The following is a 23,392-nucleotide window of genomic DNA, read 5'->3' on the forward strand; positions in this document are numbered from 1 at the left end:
CCCAACATACACAGAGCTTCCAGGTAGACTGAATAATTGATCGTCTGAGTATTGCTTGCATGAGATGGATTAGCTCACAAGGTAAGCTTCACCTTGATCTTGCTCTCTGAACCTACCACTCATTCGACCTCCTCATGTTCTGGGATTTGGTGGTGATGGAATCTTTGAGGTAACTTGCACACATGCATACCAACAAATTGCTTTGCGTGAAGCTGGGTTTTAAAAAGGGTTGAACTGGGGTTTGAGTCCCCCAGAGTCATGTCAGGGTTAGAGGCCCCAGACATACAAAATCTGGGTTAGAGTCCCGGGGTGAATCGAGGTTAGCGTCCCCACAGTTATACCCGGGTTTGACTCCCACAGTTAGAATCTGGGTTAGAATCCCAGAATTAAAAAGGGAAAAGGAGTAGTGAGATTGGAGGCTCCGAAGTAAAAAAAGTTAGAATTTGGTACTACTTAAAATTATTGCCTTTGTCCCACACGCCTCCCCTTAAAAGTACTTTTAGACAACATGGCGACACGGGGAAAGTGGAGCCAGTCTGCTCAGGGCCCGACAGTAAAGTGCATTGACTGCCGGGTAAGCTTTGTCCAGGTTTTTGTGCTGTGAACTCGACTCTGCTCATCTTTGTTCTGGGGGAAGTGAGTGGCTTAGACTGCGGCGCCACGCGCTCTGCTGCAAGGCTTTTTTCTTTGTGGATGTGCTTTCATTGGGAGGGTACAGCTGGTCTTTCTTTCCTTTGCGGCCTCGTCCGGTGGTCAGGCGGCGTTCTTCGGTCAGGTTTCCACTGAGGTGAGGACGTTTTAGTGATCTTTTTTGCGCGCGCCAGGCACCGAGGGGTTCACGGAGCTTTGGGAATTTTGGACCAATGGTTGTGTTTTTTTTCTGTGCCGTGATGTTTAACTGGGAGTCTGTAGATGTGATTTATTTTTGTCCGACTCTGAGTTGGATCTTTTGGGGCCACCTCCGTCGTTTTGATTCATTTTCCATTTCATGGATCATCACTGGATGAACTGAAGGGGGGGGGGGTCTCAAATATGTGCGCTTCCCCCCCACCCCCACCGTATTAAAATGAGAAGAATTCTGACCAGAGGCTCATCAAAAAAAACAAGAAACGCTGATATTAAGGTTATGCTAATACTTAGGTCGAGGGGGGAAGTTTCAACATATGTTGTGCCATGCTGCGAGTGTTTGATATTTAAATATTTTGGTTTGTTAAAATACTAATTCAGAAAATCCCATTATGTAACTGTTTTGCCTTATTTGAATTAGGATCTGAATTCAATGTGATTTGTGAGCTATGTAATAGGGGAGATTTTGTTTTCACATTGAAATTGTACAACGTTATGTCCTTTTTAAAATGATCAAACTTGTATCCTTAAAACAAATTGATTGAGTGCCTTGAGCCCCTGATTTGTTTGAAATTCTCCAGTGCCTGTTTAAAACAAAACAGTTGGGTCAGTGGTGATGTTTTAGTCAGATGAGAGTTATTAAAATATCTTTGCTGCTGTGTTTTTGATGCAGAGAGTTCACAAAAAGAAGAGTGCATTTTAAGTTTGATGTTTTGTTATGATTTTAGAGAATATTAGAACTTGAAAGAACTGAAACAGCACAGCCTCAATTATTGTTAAGACTTCATTGGCCCCTTCACATTGCAAATTCAAAGAATGTTGAGCTCTACCAAAGTTGCCATTGTAATTTGGACTGTATTATTTGAGAAGTTTCATTTGAAGAACATATTTGAAAATATTCTGCATTGCTTCCAACGAATATTTGAGATTTAAATCTGAACTGAAACTGTCTCTTCAATTGCCAAAGCACAGCAAACATTTTCTTGTTTTCTTGCTGTTTTGGACTTTTGAAATATTTTCCTGACAGCTTTCACATTAGCAGAGTCTCAATTTGTTAAAGGAAAATTAATGTTTGAATAACCTGAATGAGGTACCCGAGGGTTTCACTTTAGAACCATTGATTGGTGTTTATAATTGACTGAATTGTTTGGGAAGTACAATTTACAAGTTTATGGATTGTATAAAATTTGATAATGTCACAAAAAGTCAACAGAATAACAGACTTCAATAATTCAAAGAATGTTGAAATAGGCAGACACAATTTAGTGTAGTTAAATGTGTGACTGTCTTCATACTGATATCTACGTTAGCAATGACAGAGAGAATGAAAAGGTACTTTCAGCAGCTAACATCGTATCTAGAGTTTCGCCATTCACAGGTAAAGCACACCTTTAGACCACTTCTCCCCCCCCCCACCCCACCGCCTGATCCAATCAGCTCCCCAGTCATGAGCATGAAAAATGAAGCAGCTATCAAGTGAGGAGGAGGTCTGTATGTTTTTTTGTCAGTGGCCTTCCTATGGATATTAAACCATGTGAGCTTTACTTTGGCTTTTGATCATTTAAGGATTATGAAGGTTCACTGATCAAGCTAACACAACAGCCAGTTGGCTTTGTTGCATTTAACAGCAGAGTGGGAGCATAAGCAGCAAAGAATGCTATGTTCATCTGCGCTGCTGCTGCAGTTGCAGCTGCTGCATGCTCAGATGCACTGGTATCCTCCATCTGAAGGATGGAAGTCTTGTCAGTTTTGTCAAGTATTTAACTGTCCTCACTGGAGTGCAAGGACAGACTGAATTTTGTTTTCAGGTTGTACTTTACTGAAGGAGATTTTGGAGAACTGGCTCGTTTCCATGACTTGGAGGGGATGGACTCGTCACTAAGGACTGTGAATTTAAAATCTTTACTGGTGAACTTTTTTCCATGTGGGAGGCTTCTTCAAATTCTACTCACTGTACGGACGAGTCACTTTTGTTGTTATAATCATTGCCAGTTGTGTATCAATAACTTGCCCAAGTACTGGCACTAAAGGGTTAAAATTTGTCTTTGGGTGGGGACGAGAATCATGAAAGAATGCAGATGACCATCCATTGTAATTCATACTTCATTTCGACAGTCATTTGCAACTGCTATTGGCAAGTTAAACTATCATTCCATCTCTTTCATTCAGAAATGCTTTCTGGCCAGAGGTATGTCGCACCTGCACTGTCTTGTGGAATCAGTCAGGAAATCATCTGCATAACGATTCCCCAGGATTAGTGCATTAGCATTATCTCAGAGGATGATCTCATCCTGCCATTGTACCTGAAGTAACTTGTGACTGTGAGTAACTGGGGGTTGTCTTGAATGGCATGTGACTGTGGGGGAGTGGCCGAGCATCTGTAAGCATGGATAACTGACTTGTATAAAGGGGATATGTTTTCTTTGTTCAGTGCCTCACTCTGACTCAACCTCGCATGCCTGCGAGGGGGGTTAAAGGGGATCACCTAGCTTGCACAAGCTTGAATCAACTTTAATTGTTTGCAGAAGTTAGTGTGTGCGAATTATATCTCGTGTGTGCAAAACCTCGGGAAAAGAACCTAATAGATCAGTGATCTTCATTCAACTTTTCACACAAACATATCCCTTGCATCCTTTGATACTCAAATTTCTATCATTTACAATCTTGAATGCATTCAATGACTAAGCACCTATAACTCTATGCAGTAGAGAAGCCAAAATGTATAATCTGTTAAAAGATTAAACTTCACCTCATTCCATGGCTTAAGTTTTATTGACTCCAGGGCCTCATGGTTCTGGACTTTCCATCATGGGGAAACCTCCTCCCACATGAAATTCTTAAAGGGCTTGTAAGATTACACATTTTTGATGAAATCACCTCTTATTCTTCTGAATTTCAATAGAGATGGGCCTAACTTACCTAGTCTCTCTCATAGGATGACTGGCTCACTTCAGACATCAGTTTAGCGAATTTTTGTGACATTCCATTTTTTTTTAAGGGGAGCAAAGCTGGTCATGATAGAGTAGGCATAATTTCACCAATATAATAGGTCTTTTATAACTGCCCTTAGACGTCCTTAGTCTTGCACTCCAATCATTTTGTAACAGAGGCTAACGTATCACTTGTCTTCCTCATTGCTTGCTACACCTGTTTCTTAACAGACTTTATGTAGGATTCATAGCCTCCACTTCCTCAACCATCTACAAGTGCTTCAACAATAATCTTCCTTTCCACATAAGATCAGGGTGGGAATGTTGGCTGATGATTAAACACATTAAGCATGAATCATAACTCGCCAGATACAAAGGCAGCCCATATCCATACACAGCAAGATCTGAACAACTAGGCCTGGGTTACTAAGTAACAAGAAACACTGGTATCATACAAGGGCTAGACAATTATAGTCTCCAACAAGAGGGAATCTAAACATCTCATCTTGTTGTTCAATGGCAGCGATCTCTGAATGCAGTTATCATCATGATCCTAAGGGCTACCATTAACCAGAAGGTTAATTGGATCAGTGTTATACATACTACAAGCAAGTCAGTGCTGGGAATTCTATGGTGTGAAATTCATCTTCTGTCTCCTCAGTCCACTACCTGTTATATTGTTACATATCCATTTACCAAAGCAGCAGTCAATCTATCTTCCACTCTTTTGTTGCTTTGTGATTGATTCCAAACTCCAGACTGTTCTCTGCCTTTTATCATCAACTCCAATAACTGGGGAAATTATGTTTCAACAAACCTTTTCAACCATGTTATGACATAGCTCGTTATCAGGTGAAACTTGAACCCAGGCCTCCAGCCAATGGGAAAGGATTTTGCCATTGCATAACAAGACCCTCACTCTCAGTGAGGGAATCCAGCTCTTTTTTCTTCAAAATAAACTCATGCACTTGCCTAGATAGTCAAACAATACATACTTTAGATATTTCCAAATCAGCCTGTCCAGAAGGATTACTACACACCTCTGGAGTAGGTGGCACCTGAGCCCAGGTATCCTGGTCCAGGGGTAAAGATACAACCGTTGCACCACTTGTGCCCTTAAAACCAGCTATTTTTGTCATACAGTGACAGGACCTTCAACAATAAATATTCAGCAAAACATATATTTGTGGATGATAGTGTTACGACATGGGGTAAACGCCTCTGCTAATTTAAAGCAGCCAAGCAGAGAAGATTCACATCGTGCTGTAATCTGTTAAAATTCAAGAGGCAAAGACTTATCCCAAATGACAGTATTTAAAGTAAAAATTAACAACTTTATTCTTTAAGTCCAACAGAGAATATTAAAACCAACAACTATTTACAACTCCTTTCTCTTAAACCAATCTTTTATCTCCTATTCTACAATACTAGTCCGATAAAAGAAATCCCGATTAAAGATTTACAAAACCAGTCAACTTTCAAAACCAGTCAGCTGTTTAATCTTCTCTTTGTATCTTCCTCTGCAGATTTTCCTGTCGCCTTTTCAATGCTGTGCTGCACAAACTTCTTATATCCAGGTACCTTTCAGACAGCTGTTCAACTGGCAGTCTGTACTTGTTCGTGACTTGGCAGTTCTCCCTCAACTGTTCAAAAATGTCTGGTTTTATACCCCAAAACATCAGTTTTAATATTATCAAAATACAAAATTTAAACTTGATTGGATTTTGGTACCTTGAGGAATAATTTAAATTGATTGGCCAAATTTGAATTTGCTTTTGTCTCATGGTAACCCAGCTGCTGCCAGCTGTTTCGATCAAATGTTATATTGTTATCTTGTTCACAACACTTGGTGCTATGTCAGGCTGGCCTTGCTAGCTTTTCAGCTCTCAAACGTACAGGACCTCGACACCTTCACAACAGTGGTGAGCCTGAGTATTCTTGCATACATCGCCGGAATATGTCTTTTTTAATTCTTAAAAGGACCATTGTTTACAACATTGTTATCATTTACAAGGCTAAGTCAAGACTGTGACAGAATACTCTCCACTCATCTGGATGATACAACTTAAGTAACACAAGAAGCTTGACACAATCCAAGACAAAGTAGCCACTGGATTGGCACCTCACCCTCTGTCATCTTGAGCATTCATAGAATCCCTCGTGTGGAAGCAGGCCATTTGGACAAAGTCCACACTGACCCACTTAACAGCATCCCAGACTCATTCCTCTACCATACTAATCCATCTTGTTGACACATTTCTGGACATTCTTGGCAACCCAGCATGGCCACTCTACCTAATCTGCACGCATTTAGACTGTGGGAGGAAACTAAAGCAACAGGAGGAAACCCACACATACATAAGAACATGCAAACTCCACACAGGCAGTTGCCCAAGTGTGGACTGAATGCAGGTCCCTGGCGCTTTGAGGGAGCAGTGCTAATCGCTGAGCCACCATGCCGCCCTTCACCACCACTATACGGTAGTAGCAGTGAGTATCATGTACAAGATGCATTGCAATTATTTACAAAGGCTCTTTTAACATTATCTTCCAAGCCAATGACTTCTAGCAACTAAAAAGTTAAGGGCAGCAGATGCTGGTCAATGCCATCTATTGCTAAATACTTTCCAAGCCATACAGTCTCCTAACTTAGAACTATACCACCAAACATCCTTCTGAATACCTACAATTCCCAGTCTCTCACTATTTGAAAATTTTCTGTTTGCCCTCTCCAAAAACCAATAATTTCACACTTTCCCATGTTATATTCCATTTGGTTAAATGTTCTATTCTGAGTCACTCAATCTTTTTATCTTCTTTCAGACTCTTGGCTTCCTCCTCACAGTTTGCTTCCTTATCCAAACTTGGACTGGGAGCAAACAGATGCAAAGCACTCCCCAATGATTTGGATTCTCTGTTGCTAACATCATAATCAGGTTAAGAGGGATCAATTGTCTCCCCTCTTTTCCTATTCTTCATTTGACAGCGATAGATTTATGATAAAAATGATGTACTTGTCAATTCTAGCAAATGTTTAACTGGTTATACACAGTTTTCCTAAGAGAGAAAAGGAAACCCATTCTGGGTCTGTTTCCTTGGCAGTTCGGGTGTTTGTTGTGTTGTGCAGAGAAAGCAGGTGCTAAAAACACACAAAGGTTGGTTTGCCAAATGACCTCTCTCCAACAGCCCAGCGATTCACTTAAGGTCATTATCAGTGTATTGTTATTGTAGTTCGATTAGATGATGCCTGAAAAATCCCTTCTCAGTCAAGCTTCCACTGTCCAAGCGGCTCCATCTGATGTTTTTCCCCCACAATGTTCAGTACCAATTGAATGTCTGGACTATATGGGAACATGGTCCATTCACAATCATGAGATTACTGTTTTTGGTGGGTTTTTGCAAACAGACAGACTTAATTTAAATGGTGCTGGCGAGCGGACAGTACGGTGATGCCACTGTGGATAGCCATCTTCGGCTGCAATCTCCAGTCGCTGGAATACTGTTTCAGTTTATTTTCAAAAAAGCGATTTGGATTTCCAACTGAGATTCAAAACTAACTGTTTATTAGAAAACAGGTTTTCATGGAAGTAAGTTCTAACTTTTTAGTTGGTTTGTTGCAGCCTGTTAACATGTAAATTACTTGTTTAGCCCTATTTTCCATGCAATAACCAACAAATGGAAGTGCCCATTACCATCACATTTCCGTATAGCACTCTTGTTTAAATAGCACTTCTATTCTAAAGCACTTCTTAAAAAAAATGTTTTACTAAAAAGAACGTTACACAGAAGAGATGAAAATCCACCTCTCAAGGACTAAAACTATTTAATAACATAATTTTCAGTTTACAGAAAATATGTTACAGATTGTGTCAGAAAGTGAAACGAGTGCTAGATGGTATGAGTAGGGCAATTTCTCTTGTATATTGACATACCTCACTTTCCCAGTCAAACTTGTATGAACGTGCTGCTGGAACTCTGTGTATTTTGACGCTAAGTATGTAAAATCTGGTGGCTTGTCTTTATATCGGTTTCTTGGATGCATAGATTTGTTAAGAGCCATCCTAAAAGAAAGGAAGAAAGATGGGACAATTTTTTGCAAGTATTATGAATGGAAGAAGAGCTAATTTATCATTATGAAACCAAATGCTGACATTATAAACACCTCTCATTAACTTGTTGGGATCATGAAAACAGAAATTCTTCTTGCCTCTGCCCAATAGCCATTAATGACAGCTACTTTACCAAGTAAACTAATGAAAAACATCACTGGTTTTAGGAGATGAGTAGGGAGAATTTCAGATTTTTTTTCTCCATTTCCTTAACTTCCCGAGACTACCTTAGTAACTCTAAGTTAGAACAACATATGGGGGCATGGGGAATTATTCGTGGGCCACAAGAGACTGGTGCATTTGGCATTCAAACGATGGGCTTTATAAACATCTATTTTCGCTGACGCAAAATAAATTTTTACATCACAACTGCAAATGAACCATTTTATTGTCTATAGTTTTAATCATAGGAACTATCCCACATAGCTTAAGTCATAACTATTCTGCTTTGATAACGGCCAAAATATGCCCTCTTATCTTAGATGTGTCAAGGTAGGCAGAGTTCCAAGATCTGGGTAAGACGCAAGCAAATATCAACCAAGACTACAAATAAAAAACATTTCTCATATTAGCATTTCATTGCTGTTGATATTTTGCAAATAGGCACTTCATCTTTCCTTCTCATTATGTTTTTTCCACAATTTTCCTTCATGTTGAAATTTCTGAATTATATTGCAGGAAAAGCAGCTACGTAAACCCTGATTTAGAATGAAAACAGAAGATGGCGTTTAGAAGGTAAAAACTTTATGGCAGCCTTGAGGAAAATAGGAATAATTTTGTTGAAAGGAAGTCAGTCAGTTCACAATTAAAATGATGGAAAATGCAACTGAATTTCCTTGCAAGCGGAGCCAGTTAGATAAAGAACAAAAGTGGGAAATACAGAATGTATGTCATGCTTTCATTTTCTAACAGTCTTCGACTTCCAAATTACCAATCTGAGAAAAACGCAACTGAAAGACACAACTTCTGGCCTCTCACATACAACACCACAAAAAGTTTCAAGTTGAAGACATATTTTCTCGATCAAACTCACATTTAAGTCACAAATTAACAATGATTCCCTGCCTTTCCTCCAGTTTCAGAGAAAGAAACTCACATTATCTGAGGATTCAAGGTTGAAGAAAATTTGGCACTATTAAGGAACAGGAGATATACTTGCTTTCCCATTTTCCATTTCTTTGATGTTGCAAGAATTGAAGGAAACAACAAGGTAAATCAAGGTAGGAGTGGAGAGGTTCAGAGGAGGAATTCCAAAGGTTAGGGAATGGCCATCTGAAGCACAGCCAACAATACTAAACAAAATGACCAAAATCTGAGAAAGTCACAAGGCCAGAATTCATGGAGCACTGATATCTCAGTTGCCCTGCAAAATACTAGAGGGCAATGGTTGGGAGGTAGTTGAAAACAAGGATGGGAAGTTTAAAATCACATTGTTTATGCAGGACCAGAAGACAACACAGGTTAGCAAGCACACGGTTAATAAGTAAACTGATCTTGAGGGAAATAGGAGAAAACAATGCACATTATGCTCACTACTTTCCCATAACAGTCATATAGATGCCCAAAGTAACTGTCCCTTAGTTCAGACTTCACCAAGAATCCACAACAAATCCGTTGTAATATTATGAGCAATCGACAAAACAAATGAGATCAAAATACCGTGTAGAAAGGGAAGGAATAGATTCATTATGAAGGATTATAAAATGGTGGACCAGACATGGAGAAAACTAAACATAAGTTACTTTATGTTTAAGATAAAGAAGTTTAATTTTAAAACAATAGATGTCCACCAACATCACGAATAATTTTGAAATACGTTTGGCAGGGTCGATATTAAATTTTGCGGGTTCAATTTGCTGCTTTTCCAGATTTCATGAATAAAAATAGCAATAGTGCTTTATTAACGCACTAATTCTAGTAATAAATTATCAGTTTTTTTTACACGCTTCTTGGAGCCACTAAACAATTACCTCCAGTATTTCAAAACATTGAAGACAACACACAGGCCTCAGCAAAAGCACATATAAACCCCCTTCACCATGAACCGGAAGGACTTCCTTCTCCGGTCAACAAGTTATGAGTGCTGCACATGCGTAATTTACTTCACAGTTTTACAGGGCAAAGTTTGCGAATGTTATCGGATGTTGATGTTGAGCCAATGCACACAGTACTCAACATTAGGGAGCTGTCAAGTCACATTTACATATTTGCTAAAGACACAAAAATTCCCCTCAAATTTTTTTCAGATTTTATCCTACTTGTTTTAAAAAATTGTAATCTGTTCTAAGATAGGTCTCTTCTGTTTCACCGGACGAACCTGAACAGGTTGAGATAAAAACAAGCTGTGCTCTTAAACAGTTTATCATAGTAAGTGCAATCATTGCAAGTGAGATCCTCATCAATTTACATCTAATTTCCAACCTACTTACCATGTCTGTGCGTATAGCATGGGACTTTTTCTAATTTTAAACTTCTCAAATTTAGTGATTACAGTAGCTAGATAAAGTTGGGAAATAATAGGGAAAAACAAGCTATTCTTCACAATTAATCGACTTTTTTCCCCCAGAAAATCAGGAAGTAGGATCGCCAGTGTGAAGTTTGGGAATAACAGAAAATGGACTCAGAAATCACCATAAGTGGCTCCTAACTGTATTTACACATTGGAAACAGCATTATGTAAGAAATGTTTGGATTTTGCAACAATTTGGGGGATTTTGCAACAATTTGGGGGACTGAACCAATAAAAATTGGCAAAAGTGGTCTGGAAGATGAGTTTGTAGAATACTTGTCTGGAGTTAGTTTCCTGGAACAACATCTTGTGGAACCAACTATGGATAAACCTATATTAGACCTAGTATTGCACAATGATCCAAGATTAATTCTGAACACCAACAGAAAAGGAATTGCTGAAAAAGCTCAGAATAAAAGTTTCATATCAAGCATGAACATTGACATACTGTACTCCTGTGCCAAACAAAAATCTTAAAACTAATCACATTGATCTGAGAGAAAAAAAATTATTAGATGTTTGGGTAAATTGAGTGAAAGATATAACAATAAATAAACAGGAAAAAAAAACAATTCTAAATGGTCAACAAAAATGTATTCCTTAAAAATCAAAAGCTCAATCAACAAGAAGCATTTAATCCTAGCTATGAAAGAAGTTAAGGACAGGGTCAGATTGAAAGGAGTTCATAATAATGAATATAATAGTCAGTCTCAGAACAGACTGTTATTTAGAAATCATGAAATGGACATCAAAAAGTTGATAAAAGGAAAAACAAGAGGAAATTGGCCAAGAATATAAAACAGATTGGAAGAGATTTTCTAAGTATATAAAAGGGAGAAGAGTAGAAGGAGAAATGAGTAAATAGAAAACTTTGCGCAAACTTTTGTGACACAGTAAAAGACCTGGATCACATATCAGACAATGAAGATAGCCAAGGCCTAATAATATGGCAGCATATAAGAATTAATACCAGCAGAGGAACAAGTGTTAGGAAAAATCCAAGGGCCAAAAGTCCAACAAAACCCCAGATCTACATCCTTGGATTCCAAAGAAGTTTATGTCTGGTTGAATTTACTGTAATTCTTTAAATTAATACAGAATACCTACAGTAAGATCTTGAACAAATAAGGGTTTTAAAAGTTTGTGCAGAAGCAGTAAATTTGCTTTGTATATTAACTTACCACTAAAATTAAGGAAAGTTAATTGTGACTACCATTGTCACATCAATACATTTTTGGTTCTTTGAGATTATAAATTTAAATTGAAATGACATAAGTCTCAAGGTAAGTCACCACCTCCTATATTCAAATTTACACAACTATAATTTGTTGTATTTGAACCAAAATAAAATTCTGATACATACTTTTGTGTAATTTCTTACACAAAAGAAATTGTGTAAGAATTTCTTACACATCGGTTTTACAAAGTCTTCATGTACTCTTGTACTTTTATGTTGCATTATCTGCAACAATTAATTAAATATATTTTCAAACATTTATGAATTAATCTATAATGGTGGACTGAAATACGCCTGGAAACAGACCCTTTGGGTCCAACTACTCCATGGAGAAAGTGAGGACTGCAGCTGCCGGAGATCAGAGTCGAGAGTGTAGTGCTGGAAAAGCACAGCACATCAAAAACGTTGATTCTCCCGCTGCTCGGATGCTGTCTGACCGGCTGTGCTTTTCCAGCACTACACACGACTCCAACTACCTATGCCAACCATGATCCCAAACTAAATTAGTCTCACCTGCCTGTGTTTGGCCCATTTCCCTCCAAACCTTTCCTGTTCATGAACTTATCTAAGTGTGTTTTAAATGATGTAACTGTACCTTCATCCACCATTCCTCAGGTAGTTCATTCCACATGCAAATCATTCCACATAGACATTTCTGTGTAAACAAATTTCCCCTCATGTCATTTTTAAAATCTCTTTCCTCTCATCTTAAAAATATGTTCTCTCATCTTGAAATCCCCCATCCTACCATTAATCCTATCTGTACCCTTCATGATTTTACAAACCTCCATTCGGTCACCTCTCAACCTCCTCTGCTCCATTAAAAAAAAAGTCCCAGCCTATCCAGCCTTACTTTATAACTCAAACCTTCCATACCCAGCAATATCCTGGTAAATTTCTTCTGAATCCTCTCGAGCTTAATAATATCTCTCCTGGAACGAGGTGGTCAGAACTGGTCACAGTACTCCAGAAGAGACCTCACCAATGTTCTGCACAACCTCAACATGATTTCCCAACTCATATACTCGAAGGACTGAGCAATGAAGGCAAACATGCAAAATGTCTGTCTGTATGTGATGCAAACTTCAAAGAATTATGTACCTAAACCCTCAAGTAACTCTATTCTACAACACTACCCAAGGCCCTGCATGAATTGTATATGTATATCCTGCCCCTGTTTGTTGTTCCAAAATGTATTACCTTACATTTATCCAAATTGAACTCCATAATCTGCCATTTTTCAGCACATTGACCCAAATGATCAAAATCCCGTTGTAATCTTAGAAAACTTCCTTCACTGTCTATGCCACCAAATTTGGTGTAACTTTTTAAAAATTTGTCATACTTTTCTTCAAAAAGAAACTCTCGTTGTGTTACAGAAAACAGCCATTGTATGTTATGTGGTACTGTCCATTGTCCAAAAGGCCTCAGATATGCTTACTCACCAGTATTGCATACACTGACTACAATCAAGTTGGAATTTGGGCAGCTAGATCACACAAGAGAAAAATCTCACCCAACTACATTCCTGTGACCCATAGAAACATTTTTAAAAAAGGAATAGTAGACTATTTGGCCCTCCAAGTCTGCTCCACCTTTAATTTTGAATCATGGCTGATTGTCCAACTCAATAGCTCGTTCCTGCTTTTTCTCCGGAATCTTTGATCCCTTGAACCCAGGTACAAAATTCAACTTCTTGAAATCATACAACATTTGGCCTTAATTGATTTCTGTGGTGAAAAACATTTCTCCTAACTGGTTTACTCACTTTCTTAGACTGTGACCTTTGGTTCTAGACTCCCCTGCCATCAGGAACCTTCATTGTGCATCTACCCTGAGTTGTCCTATTAGAATTTTTTTGTCTTCTATGAGATTCTACCATCCCTCACCCCAATTCTTCTGAACTCAAGCTAATATAATTCTACCTGATTCAACCTCTTCAACTAATTATCCACATAAGTCAGCCCCGCCATCACTGGAATCAGTCGAGTAAATATTCTCTGCATTCCCTCTATAGCAAGGACATTCTTCTTCAGATAAGGAGACCAAAACTGCACACACTATTCCAGGTGTGGTTTCACTAAGGTTCTGTGTAATTGCAGCAAGACACCCCTGCTCCTGTACTCAAATCCTCTCATGATGAAGTCCAACATACCATTCCCTTCTTGACTGCCTGCAGCACCAATGGTTTTACTTTCAGCAATTGGTGTACAAGGACACCCAGGTCATGTTGCACATTCTCCTCCCTCAATTTATTGCCATTTAGATAATAATCTACTTTCCTGTTTTTGCTCCCAAAGTGGATAACTCACATTGATCTATGTTATACTGCACTTGCCCACTCACTCACTTTGTCCAAACTACATTGAAATATCTCTAGATTCTCGTCACAGCTCATCCTCCTATCCAGCTTTGTACAACTGCAAATTTTGAGATATTTCATTTAGTTCCCTCATCTAAATCATTAATATGAACGGCTGGGCCAACCACTGATCCCTGTGATACCTTACTAGTCACTGCCTGCTATTCAGAAAAAGACCCATGTATTTTTACTCTGTTTCCTGTCAGCCAAACAGTTCCCCACCCATTTCAATACACTCCCAACAAACCCATGGACTTCAGTTTTATGCGCTAATCTTTCATGTCGGACTTTGTCAAAAGCCTTCTGAAAGTCCAAATAAACAACATACAATGTCTCCCCCCAAACATTCTACCAGTTAGATCCTCAAAAAATTACAGTACATTTGTAAAGCATGATTTCCATTTCTTAAATCCATGCCGAATCTGTCTAACCTTTCAACTGTTTTCTGGAATCTTAGAGGTGACCTTATCGAAATTTATAAAATCATGAGGGGCACAGATAGGGTAAGTAGACAAAGTATTTTCCCTGGAATGGGAGAGTCCAGAACCAGAGGGCACAAGTTTATGGTGAAAGGTGAAAATTTTAAGAGACCTAAGGGGCACCTTTTTCATGCAGAAGGTAGTAGGTGTATGAAATGAGCTGCCAGAGGAAGTGGTGGAGGCTGGTACAATTACAACATTTAAAAGGCATCTGGATGGGTACACAAATAGGAAGGGTTGACGGGGATATAGGCCAAGTGCTGGCAAATGGGATTAGATTAATTTAGGATATCTGGTTGGCATGGATAAGTTGGACCGAAGGGTCTGTTTCTGTGCTGTACATCTCTATGACTCTATAAATGCACTGCCATTAAATTTTTTAGAATGGACTTCGCAGCTTTCCCGACTGCTGACGTCAAGCTGACGAGTCTATAATTCCCAGCTTTATCTTTACCTCCCTTTTAAAATACAGGGATGAAAATTAACTTCTCTCCAATATATAGGAACCTTCCAGAGTCTTTTGAATCTTGGAAAATGACCACCAATGCATTCACTATTTCTAGGACCATTTTCTTCAGTACTCTGGGAAGTAGGTTATCAGGTTGTGGGGCTTTATTGACCTTCTATCCCATCGATTTCCCCAACACCATTTCCCTATTAGTACTAATTTCTTCCAGTTACTCCCTCTCATTAACTTCCTCAACATTTCTGGAATGTTATTTTTATCCTCCTTTATGTATACAAAATCAAAGTACGTATTTAGTTGGTCAGCAATTCTTTATTTCCCATTATAAATTCCCCCTTGCTGACTGTAAGGAACTTACATTTGTCTTCACTCATCTTTTTCTGTTCACATAACTGTAGAAACGTTTACAATCAATTTTTATATTCTCTGCAAGCTTACTCCCAGATTCTATTTTCCATTTCTTAATCAATCCCTTTGTCCACCTTTGCTGAATTCTAAGCTGCTTCCACTCCTCAGGTCTGTTTTTGTTTGGCTAATTTGTAGGATTCTTCCGTAGATCTAATACTATTTCTAATTTCTCTTGTAAACCATCATTTGGTTTCCCATTTTACTTTTGCACCAAACAGTAATGAACAATTATCACAGTTCACCCACGCACTCTTTGAATGTTTGCTATCACCTTTCAACTGTTTTCTCTTGAAGTAAAATTCCCCAATCATATAGCCAACTCAAGTGTCATACCATCGTAATTTCCTCTATTTACAATCAGGGCACTGGTCTTACACTCACCGACATCACTCTCCACCTTGATGAAAAATTCTATAACATTATAGTCGCCCAAAGGGCCTCGCGGACCTAGATTGCCAATTATTTCCTTTCTCATTACATAATACCCAATCGAGGACCCCCAGAAAAAAGTACACCTGTCAACACATAATCCTCATTGGTTGCCAATGCTAAAAGGGAACTTCGGGATGAAATCGTATCCCAACAAATTTAACACTTTCAAGTCGGGGTAAGGGCAGAGTGTGAGGAGAAGGAAAGATAATGAAAAACATTTGAAAATAGATATTGGCTCTGTTATCTACTTTCTGCACCACATTTTATAGAGAGGCGAATATTAGGGATCAAAAGTTTAAGTAATTGGCAGAAGGGTTCAAGAAAATTGAGGAGACATTTCATTTTTAACCAAGAGGGTGCCAGGGCTGTAGAACTCACAGCTTCAAAGGGCAGTACAGGTATAAACCTGAACTGCGCTTAAAACAAAACCCTGCATGTGCCTTTGATGTTCTGAATGCCTCAGGGTTCAGGATCCAGAGCTGGATAGAGAGATTATGCTGAATCTCTCATTGAATCATAGAATAATAACACTGTACAAGCAGGCCATTCGGCCCATCGAGTCCACACTAATCCTATGCCTATAACCATGCATTTTCCCCAGCTAATCCACCCAGCCTGCACATCCCTGGACAGTAGGGTCAATTTTAACATGGCCAATATGCCTAACCTGCACATCTTTGGACTGTGGGAGCCGACTGGAGCATTGGAGGAAATCCACACAGACACGGGGACAATATGCAAATTACACACACACACACAGAGTCATCCAAGGTTGGAATCAACCTGGGTCCCTGGTGCTGTGAGGCAGCAGTGCTAACCACTGAGCCACGATACTGCCCGTCTTTTTAACTGTAAGGCACGATGGACTGAATGACCTCCTTCTGTACAACAAACTGTTTCTATGTAACACCAGTAGTGTGTAATCACAAATCAATCTTTCATCAAATTACGAGATCACTCACTTTCTTTTAAAATGAGAAATTTTTATGTGAATGCATGAAATTCTTCTGAACTCAAAATAGAGTTTTCTGACCACAATAAGCAATAGCTTTGATCTCTGAAGTCATTCAGATGAAATCTCTCTTCTGATAACAATTCAGAATTAGCAAACTGAGCAATCTCAATTGGAATAGTTAAGGAAGGAAGTTTTGGTGCAGTTGCCCAGGGCTTTGGTGAAACACACTGGGGTACGATGAATGATTCATCTCTTAATTGTTATGAATAATTCCATTCAAAAGAGTGCTTTCTGCTGATCAATCTACAAGTCAGGAACTTGTCCAAATGTGATGGACTGAATTACAACCCTTCGCTTGTCTAACCTTTCAATCAGATCATGGTTGATAGGCAGCAAAGTGTGCTGTACAAAGGACAAAAGGAGGTTGCTGACAGATATAGAGAAGTTGAGTGGCAGGGCAAAATTATGGCTGATGGTGTATATTGTGGGAAATTATGAAGTTGTTGACTCGTCGGAAGAATTTTAAAAAATATTATTTCAACATAGAACAATTGCAGAATTCCAGGTACAGTGGAATTCAGTGTTCTAGTACATGATTAACAAAACGATTGTATGCAGGTACAGCAAGTAATTAAGGTCAATGGGACACTAACCTTAATTACGACTAGAACTGGAAAGTAAGGAGTTTACTTCTCAAATATTTTATGTAGTCTTGGTCTCCTTATTCAAGGTTGACAGGGTTGGCTAGCTCAGTTGGCTGAGTGGCAGGTTTGTAATGCAGAGTAATGCCAACACTCCGCGTTCAATTTCCACACCAGCTGAGGCCATCATGAAGGTTCCACCTTCTCAACCTTGCCCCTCATTTGACGTGTGCTGACTCCCAGGTTAAACCACCATCAGTTTTCTACCTCTCTCATGACAGCAACCCTACAGTCTTTAGGGACTATGGTGACATAACATGATATATTTAAGGTTGAATGTTCTTATGAATGTAAATGCATTGGAGGTGGTTCAAAGAAGACACTAAATTCATACCTGGAATGAGCTGGCTGTCTTAAGGAGAGATTGAACAGGCTGGGCTTGTTTTCACTGGATTTTGAAGAGTGATTGAAATTTACTAAATGGTCTTGACAAGGTGTTCTTTCTTGTGGGTGGGTACATAATTTACTCTTCCTAATGCATCCTCCATCAGGACTTTTCACTCATTACTCCTGTTATTAGAGACATACAGGTCACCCCCTCCAAAACGTGAGGTTAAAAATTCCAATGAATGTTTAAATGCATTCATGGTCCTCTCTGACCCTCTTCAGTTCCATAAATACCTCCAGTTCATCAATGCCCATCCACAAGTTGGATTTACATTTACACATTTAATTTGTGAATGTTGCGAAATGGTGGAATTTTTTCATTCACTCAGCAGCTGTGCTGCTGTGGCAACATGCACTTTTACATGTAACTTATTGGCTGGAATGTTAAATAGTGATAGTACAGACCCCAATGTTTTCATCACATGGCTGACCAGGAATCTCTCTCACTCTTCACATCTGCCATTCTGGTTTTGGAAGGATTTGCAGGATAAGAAGTGAACTGTTTGCCTGCCCTATGAACAAACTTTCCATGGTCAGGAGTTCGTAAGTGAGAAGCACAAACCTGGGACTCCTGGGTCAGTAGCAGAAATACTATCCATTGTGCCAGAAGATCTCAATTCCTCTCCACCTCACCCCATTCCCTCCTCCAAGTGCTGCTCAGAAGTGACAACAAAGCTATATATTAGAATAAATTAGTATAGTTTAACCAGAGATAGATTAAGTACCACCTTAAAGAGAAAGAGAGAGATCAATCAGGTCTGCTTCTCTACTATAAGGAAAACAGGCCCAGCCTACCTAGTCTCTCTTGATTGCTGAAACTCTCCAGCTCAAGCAACTTCCTGGTGAATCTCCTTTGCATGCTTACCAGTACAATCACATTCATCTGATAACATGGCAACCGCAGTGTTACATAGTACTCCCAGTTGTGGCCTAATGGTTGTCTCATATAGCTCCAACATAACCTGGGCAAACCCAGCAGCATCTAGACCAGTGAAGGGTTACTGGATGAGATGTTGCCTAATCTGCTGAGCTTCTTCAGCAGCTTCTAATTATTCAGATCTCCAGCATCTGCAGTTCTTAGTTTTATTCCAACATACCCTCCCTGCTCATATTTTCAATGCCTCAAGAAATAAAGGCAAGTATCCCATATGCCTTTTTAACCACCTATCCTGCTGCCTTCAAGTATCTGTGAACATGCACACTAACATCCCTCTGGTTCTCTGTGTTTCTTTGGGTGCTACCATTACTTGTGTACTCCATTGCCTTATTTGTCAACCAAAAATGAATCACCTCACACATTTCAGAAATAAATTCCATTTATAAATGTTTTGCTCACCTGACCAACCTGCCTATATTGTCGTCTTCGGGTCCTTGCTATTTAGCATATGGATTTACAAATCATCTTATTGTTAATAATAAAACCTTACATATTTTTGTCGAGATCAGCAGGGAACCCAGCACTGAACCCTTTGGTATGCCACTGGACACAGGCTGCCGGACACAAAAACTACATTTGAACATCATCTTCTATATTCTGCCAGTAAGCCAATTTTAGATCCAATTTGCCAAATTGTCCTGGATCCCATGGATTCTTACCTTTCTGACCAGGTTTGAGATCTTAGCAAAAGCCTGACTAAAGTCCAGGTAGATGAGATCCACTGCAGTCACCTCCACAAAAAACCTCAATCAGACCTACCAGTAAGATCTCCCCCGATAAATCCATGCTTATTACCCTTGATTAACCCTTGCTTCCAGAAATGTAGAATAAGTCTGTCCCTCAGAATTATTTAGAATTGTTTTCTTACCACTGACATGAGACTCACTAGTCTATAATTCCCTGGTTTATCCTAGCCACTCTTCTTGAATTACAGTACTGTCCTCCAGTCTTCTGGCACCTCATGTTCAATAGTTAAAATCCGCTCAACCTTCCCTAAGTAGACAACCACTCCATCCCAGCAATCCATCCAATGAACCTTCTTTGAACTGCTTCCAAAGTAATTTTTTTTTAGGCTAGGTACTAAATCTAAACGCTGATCTTGGTACAGTCTTACTAATAGCCTTTACAATTGTAGGAAGAAACTTGTCTTTTTAAACTCCATCCCATTTTCTATAAAGGTGGGGGTGGCATATTGTAATGGAGGGATTTGAAAACAGCTAATAACAATGTTATTTGACTCCGAGCTGAAAATGTGTTGCTGGAAAAGCGCAGCAGGTCAGGCAGCATCCAGGGAACAGGAGAATCGACGTTTCGGGCATAAGCCCTTCTTCAGGAATTCTCCTGGAGAATTCCTGAAGAAGGGCTTATGCCCGAAACGTCGATTCTCCTGTTCCCTGGATGCTGCCTGACCTGCTGCGCTTTTCCAGCAACACATTTTCAGCTCTGATCTCCAGCATCTGCAGACCTCATTTTCTCCCCTTATTTGACTCCGAGCCAATCTAGGTCAGTGAATGGGCTTTTGTGCCATTTGGGACCATTGGTTACCTAGTTGTTATCAGGAGATATGGGATGTCCTGAGCAATTAAAAGCCAGTGTTGAAACTGGAAGATTTTGCAAAACCAAAGACAATCCAGCACTGTTCTACCAACAATTGAAATTAGCCAGTTGTGCAGGTTAGAAATCAAATAGGAAACACCTTCCCTTTTTCTCCACTGAATTGGCCAATCAATGGACTGCTGATCTCATTTATCTTAATCATTAACACAAAGCTGTCTTCCCAGTTTGCTGACATCGGCAGATTTGATTAATTTGTCCTATAACCCATTTCACCTTTGGTCAAGGTGGAGATGTTTTCATTTCAGTCACAAATTTAATGCACACCCTCATCAAGAACAAACCACTGTTAAGATATATAAAAATGTAAAAAATTTCAAATCTGAAACAAACATAAATTCTCCAGAAACTCAGCAGTCTGGCAGCATTTGTAGACAGGAGAAAGTGAGGTCTGCAGATGCTGGAGATCAAAGTTGAAACTTTATTGCTGGAACAGCACAGCAGGTCAGGCAGCATCCAGGGAACAGGAGATTCGACGTTTCGGGCACAGGCCCTTCAGACAGAAAGCAGAGTTCATGTTTTCAGTCCAGTGATGCTTTGTCAGAACTGAAAGCTAGGAAATGTTGATACTTATGTGAGTGATGGGGGGGGGGGGGCTGGAATGATACAGAGTTGATCCATCAAAAGGGAAAAAAGAAAGCAGACAAAGAAATTGTTGATAATAATGGAAGGAAGAAGTGGTGAAACAAGGATTGAGAGGACCTGAAATCGGACTGGCTGCTATAAAAACAGGACATGGGAGAAGGGGGTGGATAACAGACATGTGTAGAGGTGTTCATATTCTGAAACTCGTGTGTTAAAGAAGTAGGCAATTGGAAGTACAGTTTCATTTTACGGATGGGACATAGGTATTCCACAAAGTGGCCACTCAATCTGTATTTTGTCTCCCCATTATACAGAAGACCTTATTGTGAGTAGTGTTACTAGATTGAATGAAGAGCACTGCTTTATCTGGAAATTGTCTGAAGCATTGGATATTGAGAAGGGAGGAAAAAGCTATGCACCTTGATAAATTGCATTGGAAGGTACCATGGGTGTGTGAAGACAGGTTGGAAGGGGAGGATGAGTGGACCACTGTGTCCCAAAGGGAATAGTCCCTGTTGAATGCTGACAAAAGAGGGAAATAACATGTCAGTGCATGGCATTTGGCTAGAGGTACTGGGAACAGCAGCTTATGATTGTTTGGGTGCAGAGGCTGATGGGGTTTAAAGTGGGCATCCTGTCTTTGTTGTGGGACAGGAGAAAAGGAAACAGGTTGAGGGAGAAGTACAGAAAATGGGTTCAATATGATTGAGGTCCCTGTCGAACCACAGTGGCTGGGAAAACTTGATTGGGAAAAGTTGGACATGTGAGGCCCATCCAACCCCAGCAGAAAGTGTCATCATCAGAATAAATGCAAAAGAGAAACAGAACAGAATGGAACCCTCTTAAGAGGCAAGGTGTGAGAGTGTATAGTCAATGAGTTTGTGATGGATATCGGTGGCTAGTTTATTCACAGAAATGAAAATCGAATAGAATCCATACAGTGTGGAAACAGGCCATTTGGACCATCAAGTCCATACCGACCCTCCAAAGAGTAACCCACCAAGACCCATTCCCCTAACATTTACACCCAACTAATGCACCTAACCTACACTTCCCCAAACACTGTGGGCAATTTAGCATCAAATCACCTAACCTGCACATCTTTGGATTGTGGGAGGAAACCGGAGCACCCGGAGAAAGCACACGCGGACACAGGGAGAATGTGCAAAACATAAGTCAGAGACAAGTGTGGTGCTGGAAAAGCACAGCACTTTCTCCGAAAAGTCAGAGACAGACAGGTGAAGGAATTACAGAAATTGGAAGCAAAATTGATTTTTTTTCCAGTCCGACAACAGAAAAAATAGCACCATCAATGATGTACCTGAGAAAGAGTTACGGACAGATACTGGAATAAGGACCTTTTAAGATACGTTCTTCACTTCAGATACAAAACAGTAATACGCGAAAATAAACGGGCCATAATATTTAGTACAATTTTAAAAAACGTAGCTTTCCCAACAGGCCTACTCACACTTTCAAATTAGCTGAAACGCCCCCCACCCAACCGCTGTCAAACTGGCCACCGCCCTACTGCGCAACCTCACTCGCATCCCGCCTGCTTGAGCTGACGCTAGCGTCGGTGGACGGCGCATGCTCGCCAACAGACGAGTGGCGTCACTCCAGTTTTGCCTCTTGAATCAACGTCTGGTTTCCTCGCTTCTGTCCACTACGCAGGCGCGGTGAGGTGAGGGCGCGGGCGAATCCCGGGCGCCTGTCTGAGAGGCTGGCGCAGTGCGCAGGCGTGGAGGCGAAAGCGGTGTGCCGTACCCGGTCACTTATTCGGAAGAGGAGGAGTGGGAGAGAGGGGTGGAGGTTGGTTTGGGTTGTAGGGGGGGGGGGGAAAAAGGAGGCCGCGACAGAGGGAGAAACGGACGGGATTGATGTGCGCATCTTGTTCTGCGCAGACTCCGCACGGCAGCGTAGAGGGAGAGACGGACCCGGGCGAGAGAGAGGAAAAAAACGAAGAAGCGGGGGGGAGGCTGCAATTCTGTTTGACAGCCGTAAAAAGAAATCTCTGGATTTTCGTCTGAATGGTCGCTAATAGCCCGCCGTGTCGAAGGCGACTTTCTTCAGGGTGAGTTGGTGTAGGTTTGTAATCGCTGAGGTTGATTAGATACAGCATTCGCTGGAGAAAAAGCTGAGGCGAGGAAGGCTTCTTTTCAGATTATGTGCCTTGCTGTGTGGTAATAAAATGGCGCCCGGCCGTTGGTAAAACATTAAAACGGGGGACCTTCAAATGATCTGGTTCTGTCGCTGCCTTTTTCTCCACGACCTTTGGCTATGTTTCAGACGCAGTTCCTCAAACCTCATAAAGTCGCCGACGTGGCCTCCTTAAAAAATGGACATCCATTTTCTTTTTTGTGTATTTGGTTGGAGTTTGACCCAATTCCTTTCTATGCCGAAAAATGCAGGTTGGTATTTTTCTCCCTTCATTG

At 40.2% G+C, this 23,392-nt stretch overlaps 2 protein-coding genes across 12 annotated transcripts in view; one reads left to right on the plus strand and one right to left on the minus strand.

Moving 5' to 3' along the window:
- The window catches only part of mettl16 (methyltransferase 16, N6-methyladenosin), a 126,564-nt gene extending 103,972 nt beyond the window's left edge, over positions 1–22,592 (minus strand). Inside the window, exons 1-2 of one of the 8 annotated variants that reach the window (XM_043718296.1) lie at positions 8,982–9,179; positions 7,709–7,837 (exon numbers count right to left, since the gene is read on the minus strand). In XM_043718296.1, coding sequence (XP_043574231.1) covers positions 7,709–7,837; positions 8,982–9,052 — 200 coding nt within the window. In that variant the 5' untranslated portion in view covers positions 9,053–9,179. Of the gene's footprint in view, positions 1–7,708; positions 7,838–8,981; positions 9,180–9,855; positions 9,963–22,278; positions 22,409–22,428 lie in introns of those variants that run through there. The other 7 variants (XM_043718297.1, XM_043718295.1, XM_043718293.1 and 4 more) reach the window with 7 other exon arrangements.
- LOC122563957 (lissencephaly-1 homolog) overlaps positions 22,551–23,392 on the plus strand; it is an 87,928-nt gene continuing 87,086 nt past the window's right edge. For 2 of the 4 annotated variants that reach the window (XM_043718306.1, XM_043718303.1), the window contains exon 1: positions 22,785–23,031. Coding sequence is in view for 3 of the 4 variants with exons in the window: in XM_043718303.1 (XP_043574238.1) it covers positions 22,988–23,031 (44 nt within the window). In the remaining variant the exon portion in view is untranslated. The other 2 variants (XM_043718305.1, XM_043718304.1) reach the window with 2 other exon arrangements.

Source organism: Chiloscyllium plagiosum, chromosome 28, assembly GCF_004010195.1.
Source record: "Chiloscyllium plagiosum isolate BGI_BamShark_2017 chromosome 28, ASM401019v2, whole genome shotgun sequence".
NCBI lineage: Eukaryota > Metazoa > Chordata > Chondrichthyes > Orectolobiformes > Hemiscylliidae > Chiloscyllium > Chiloscyllium plagiosum.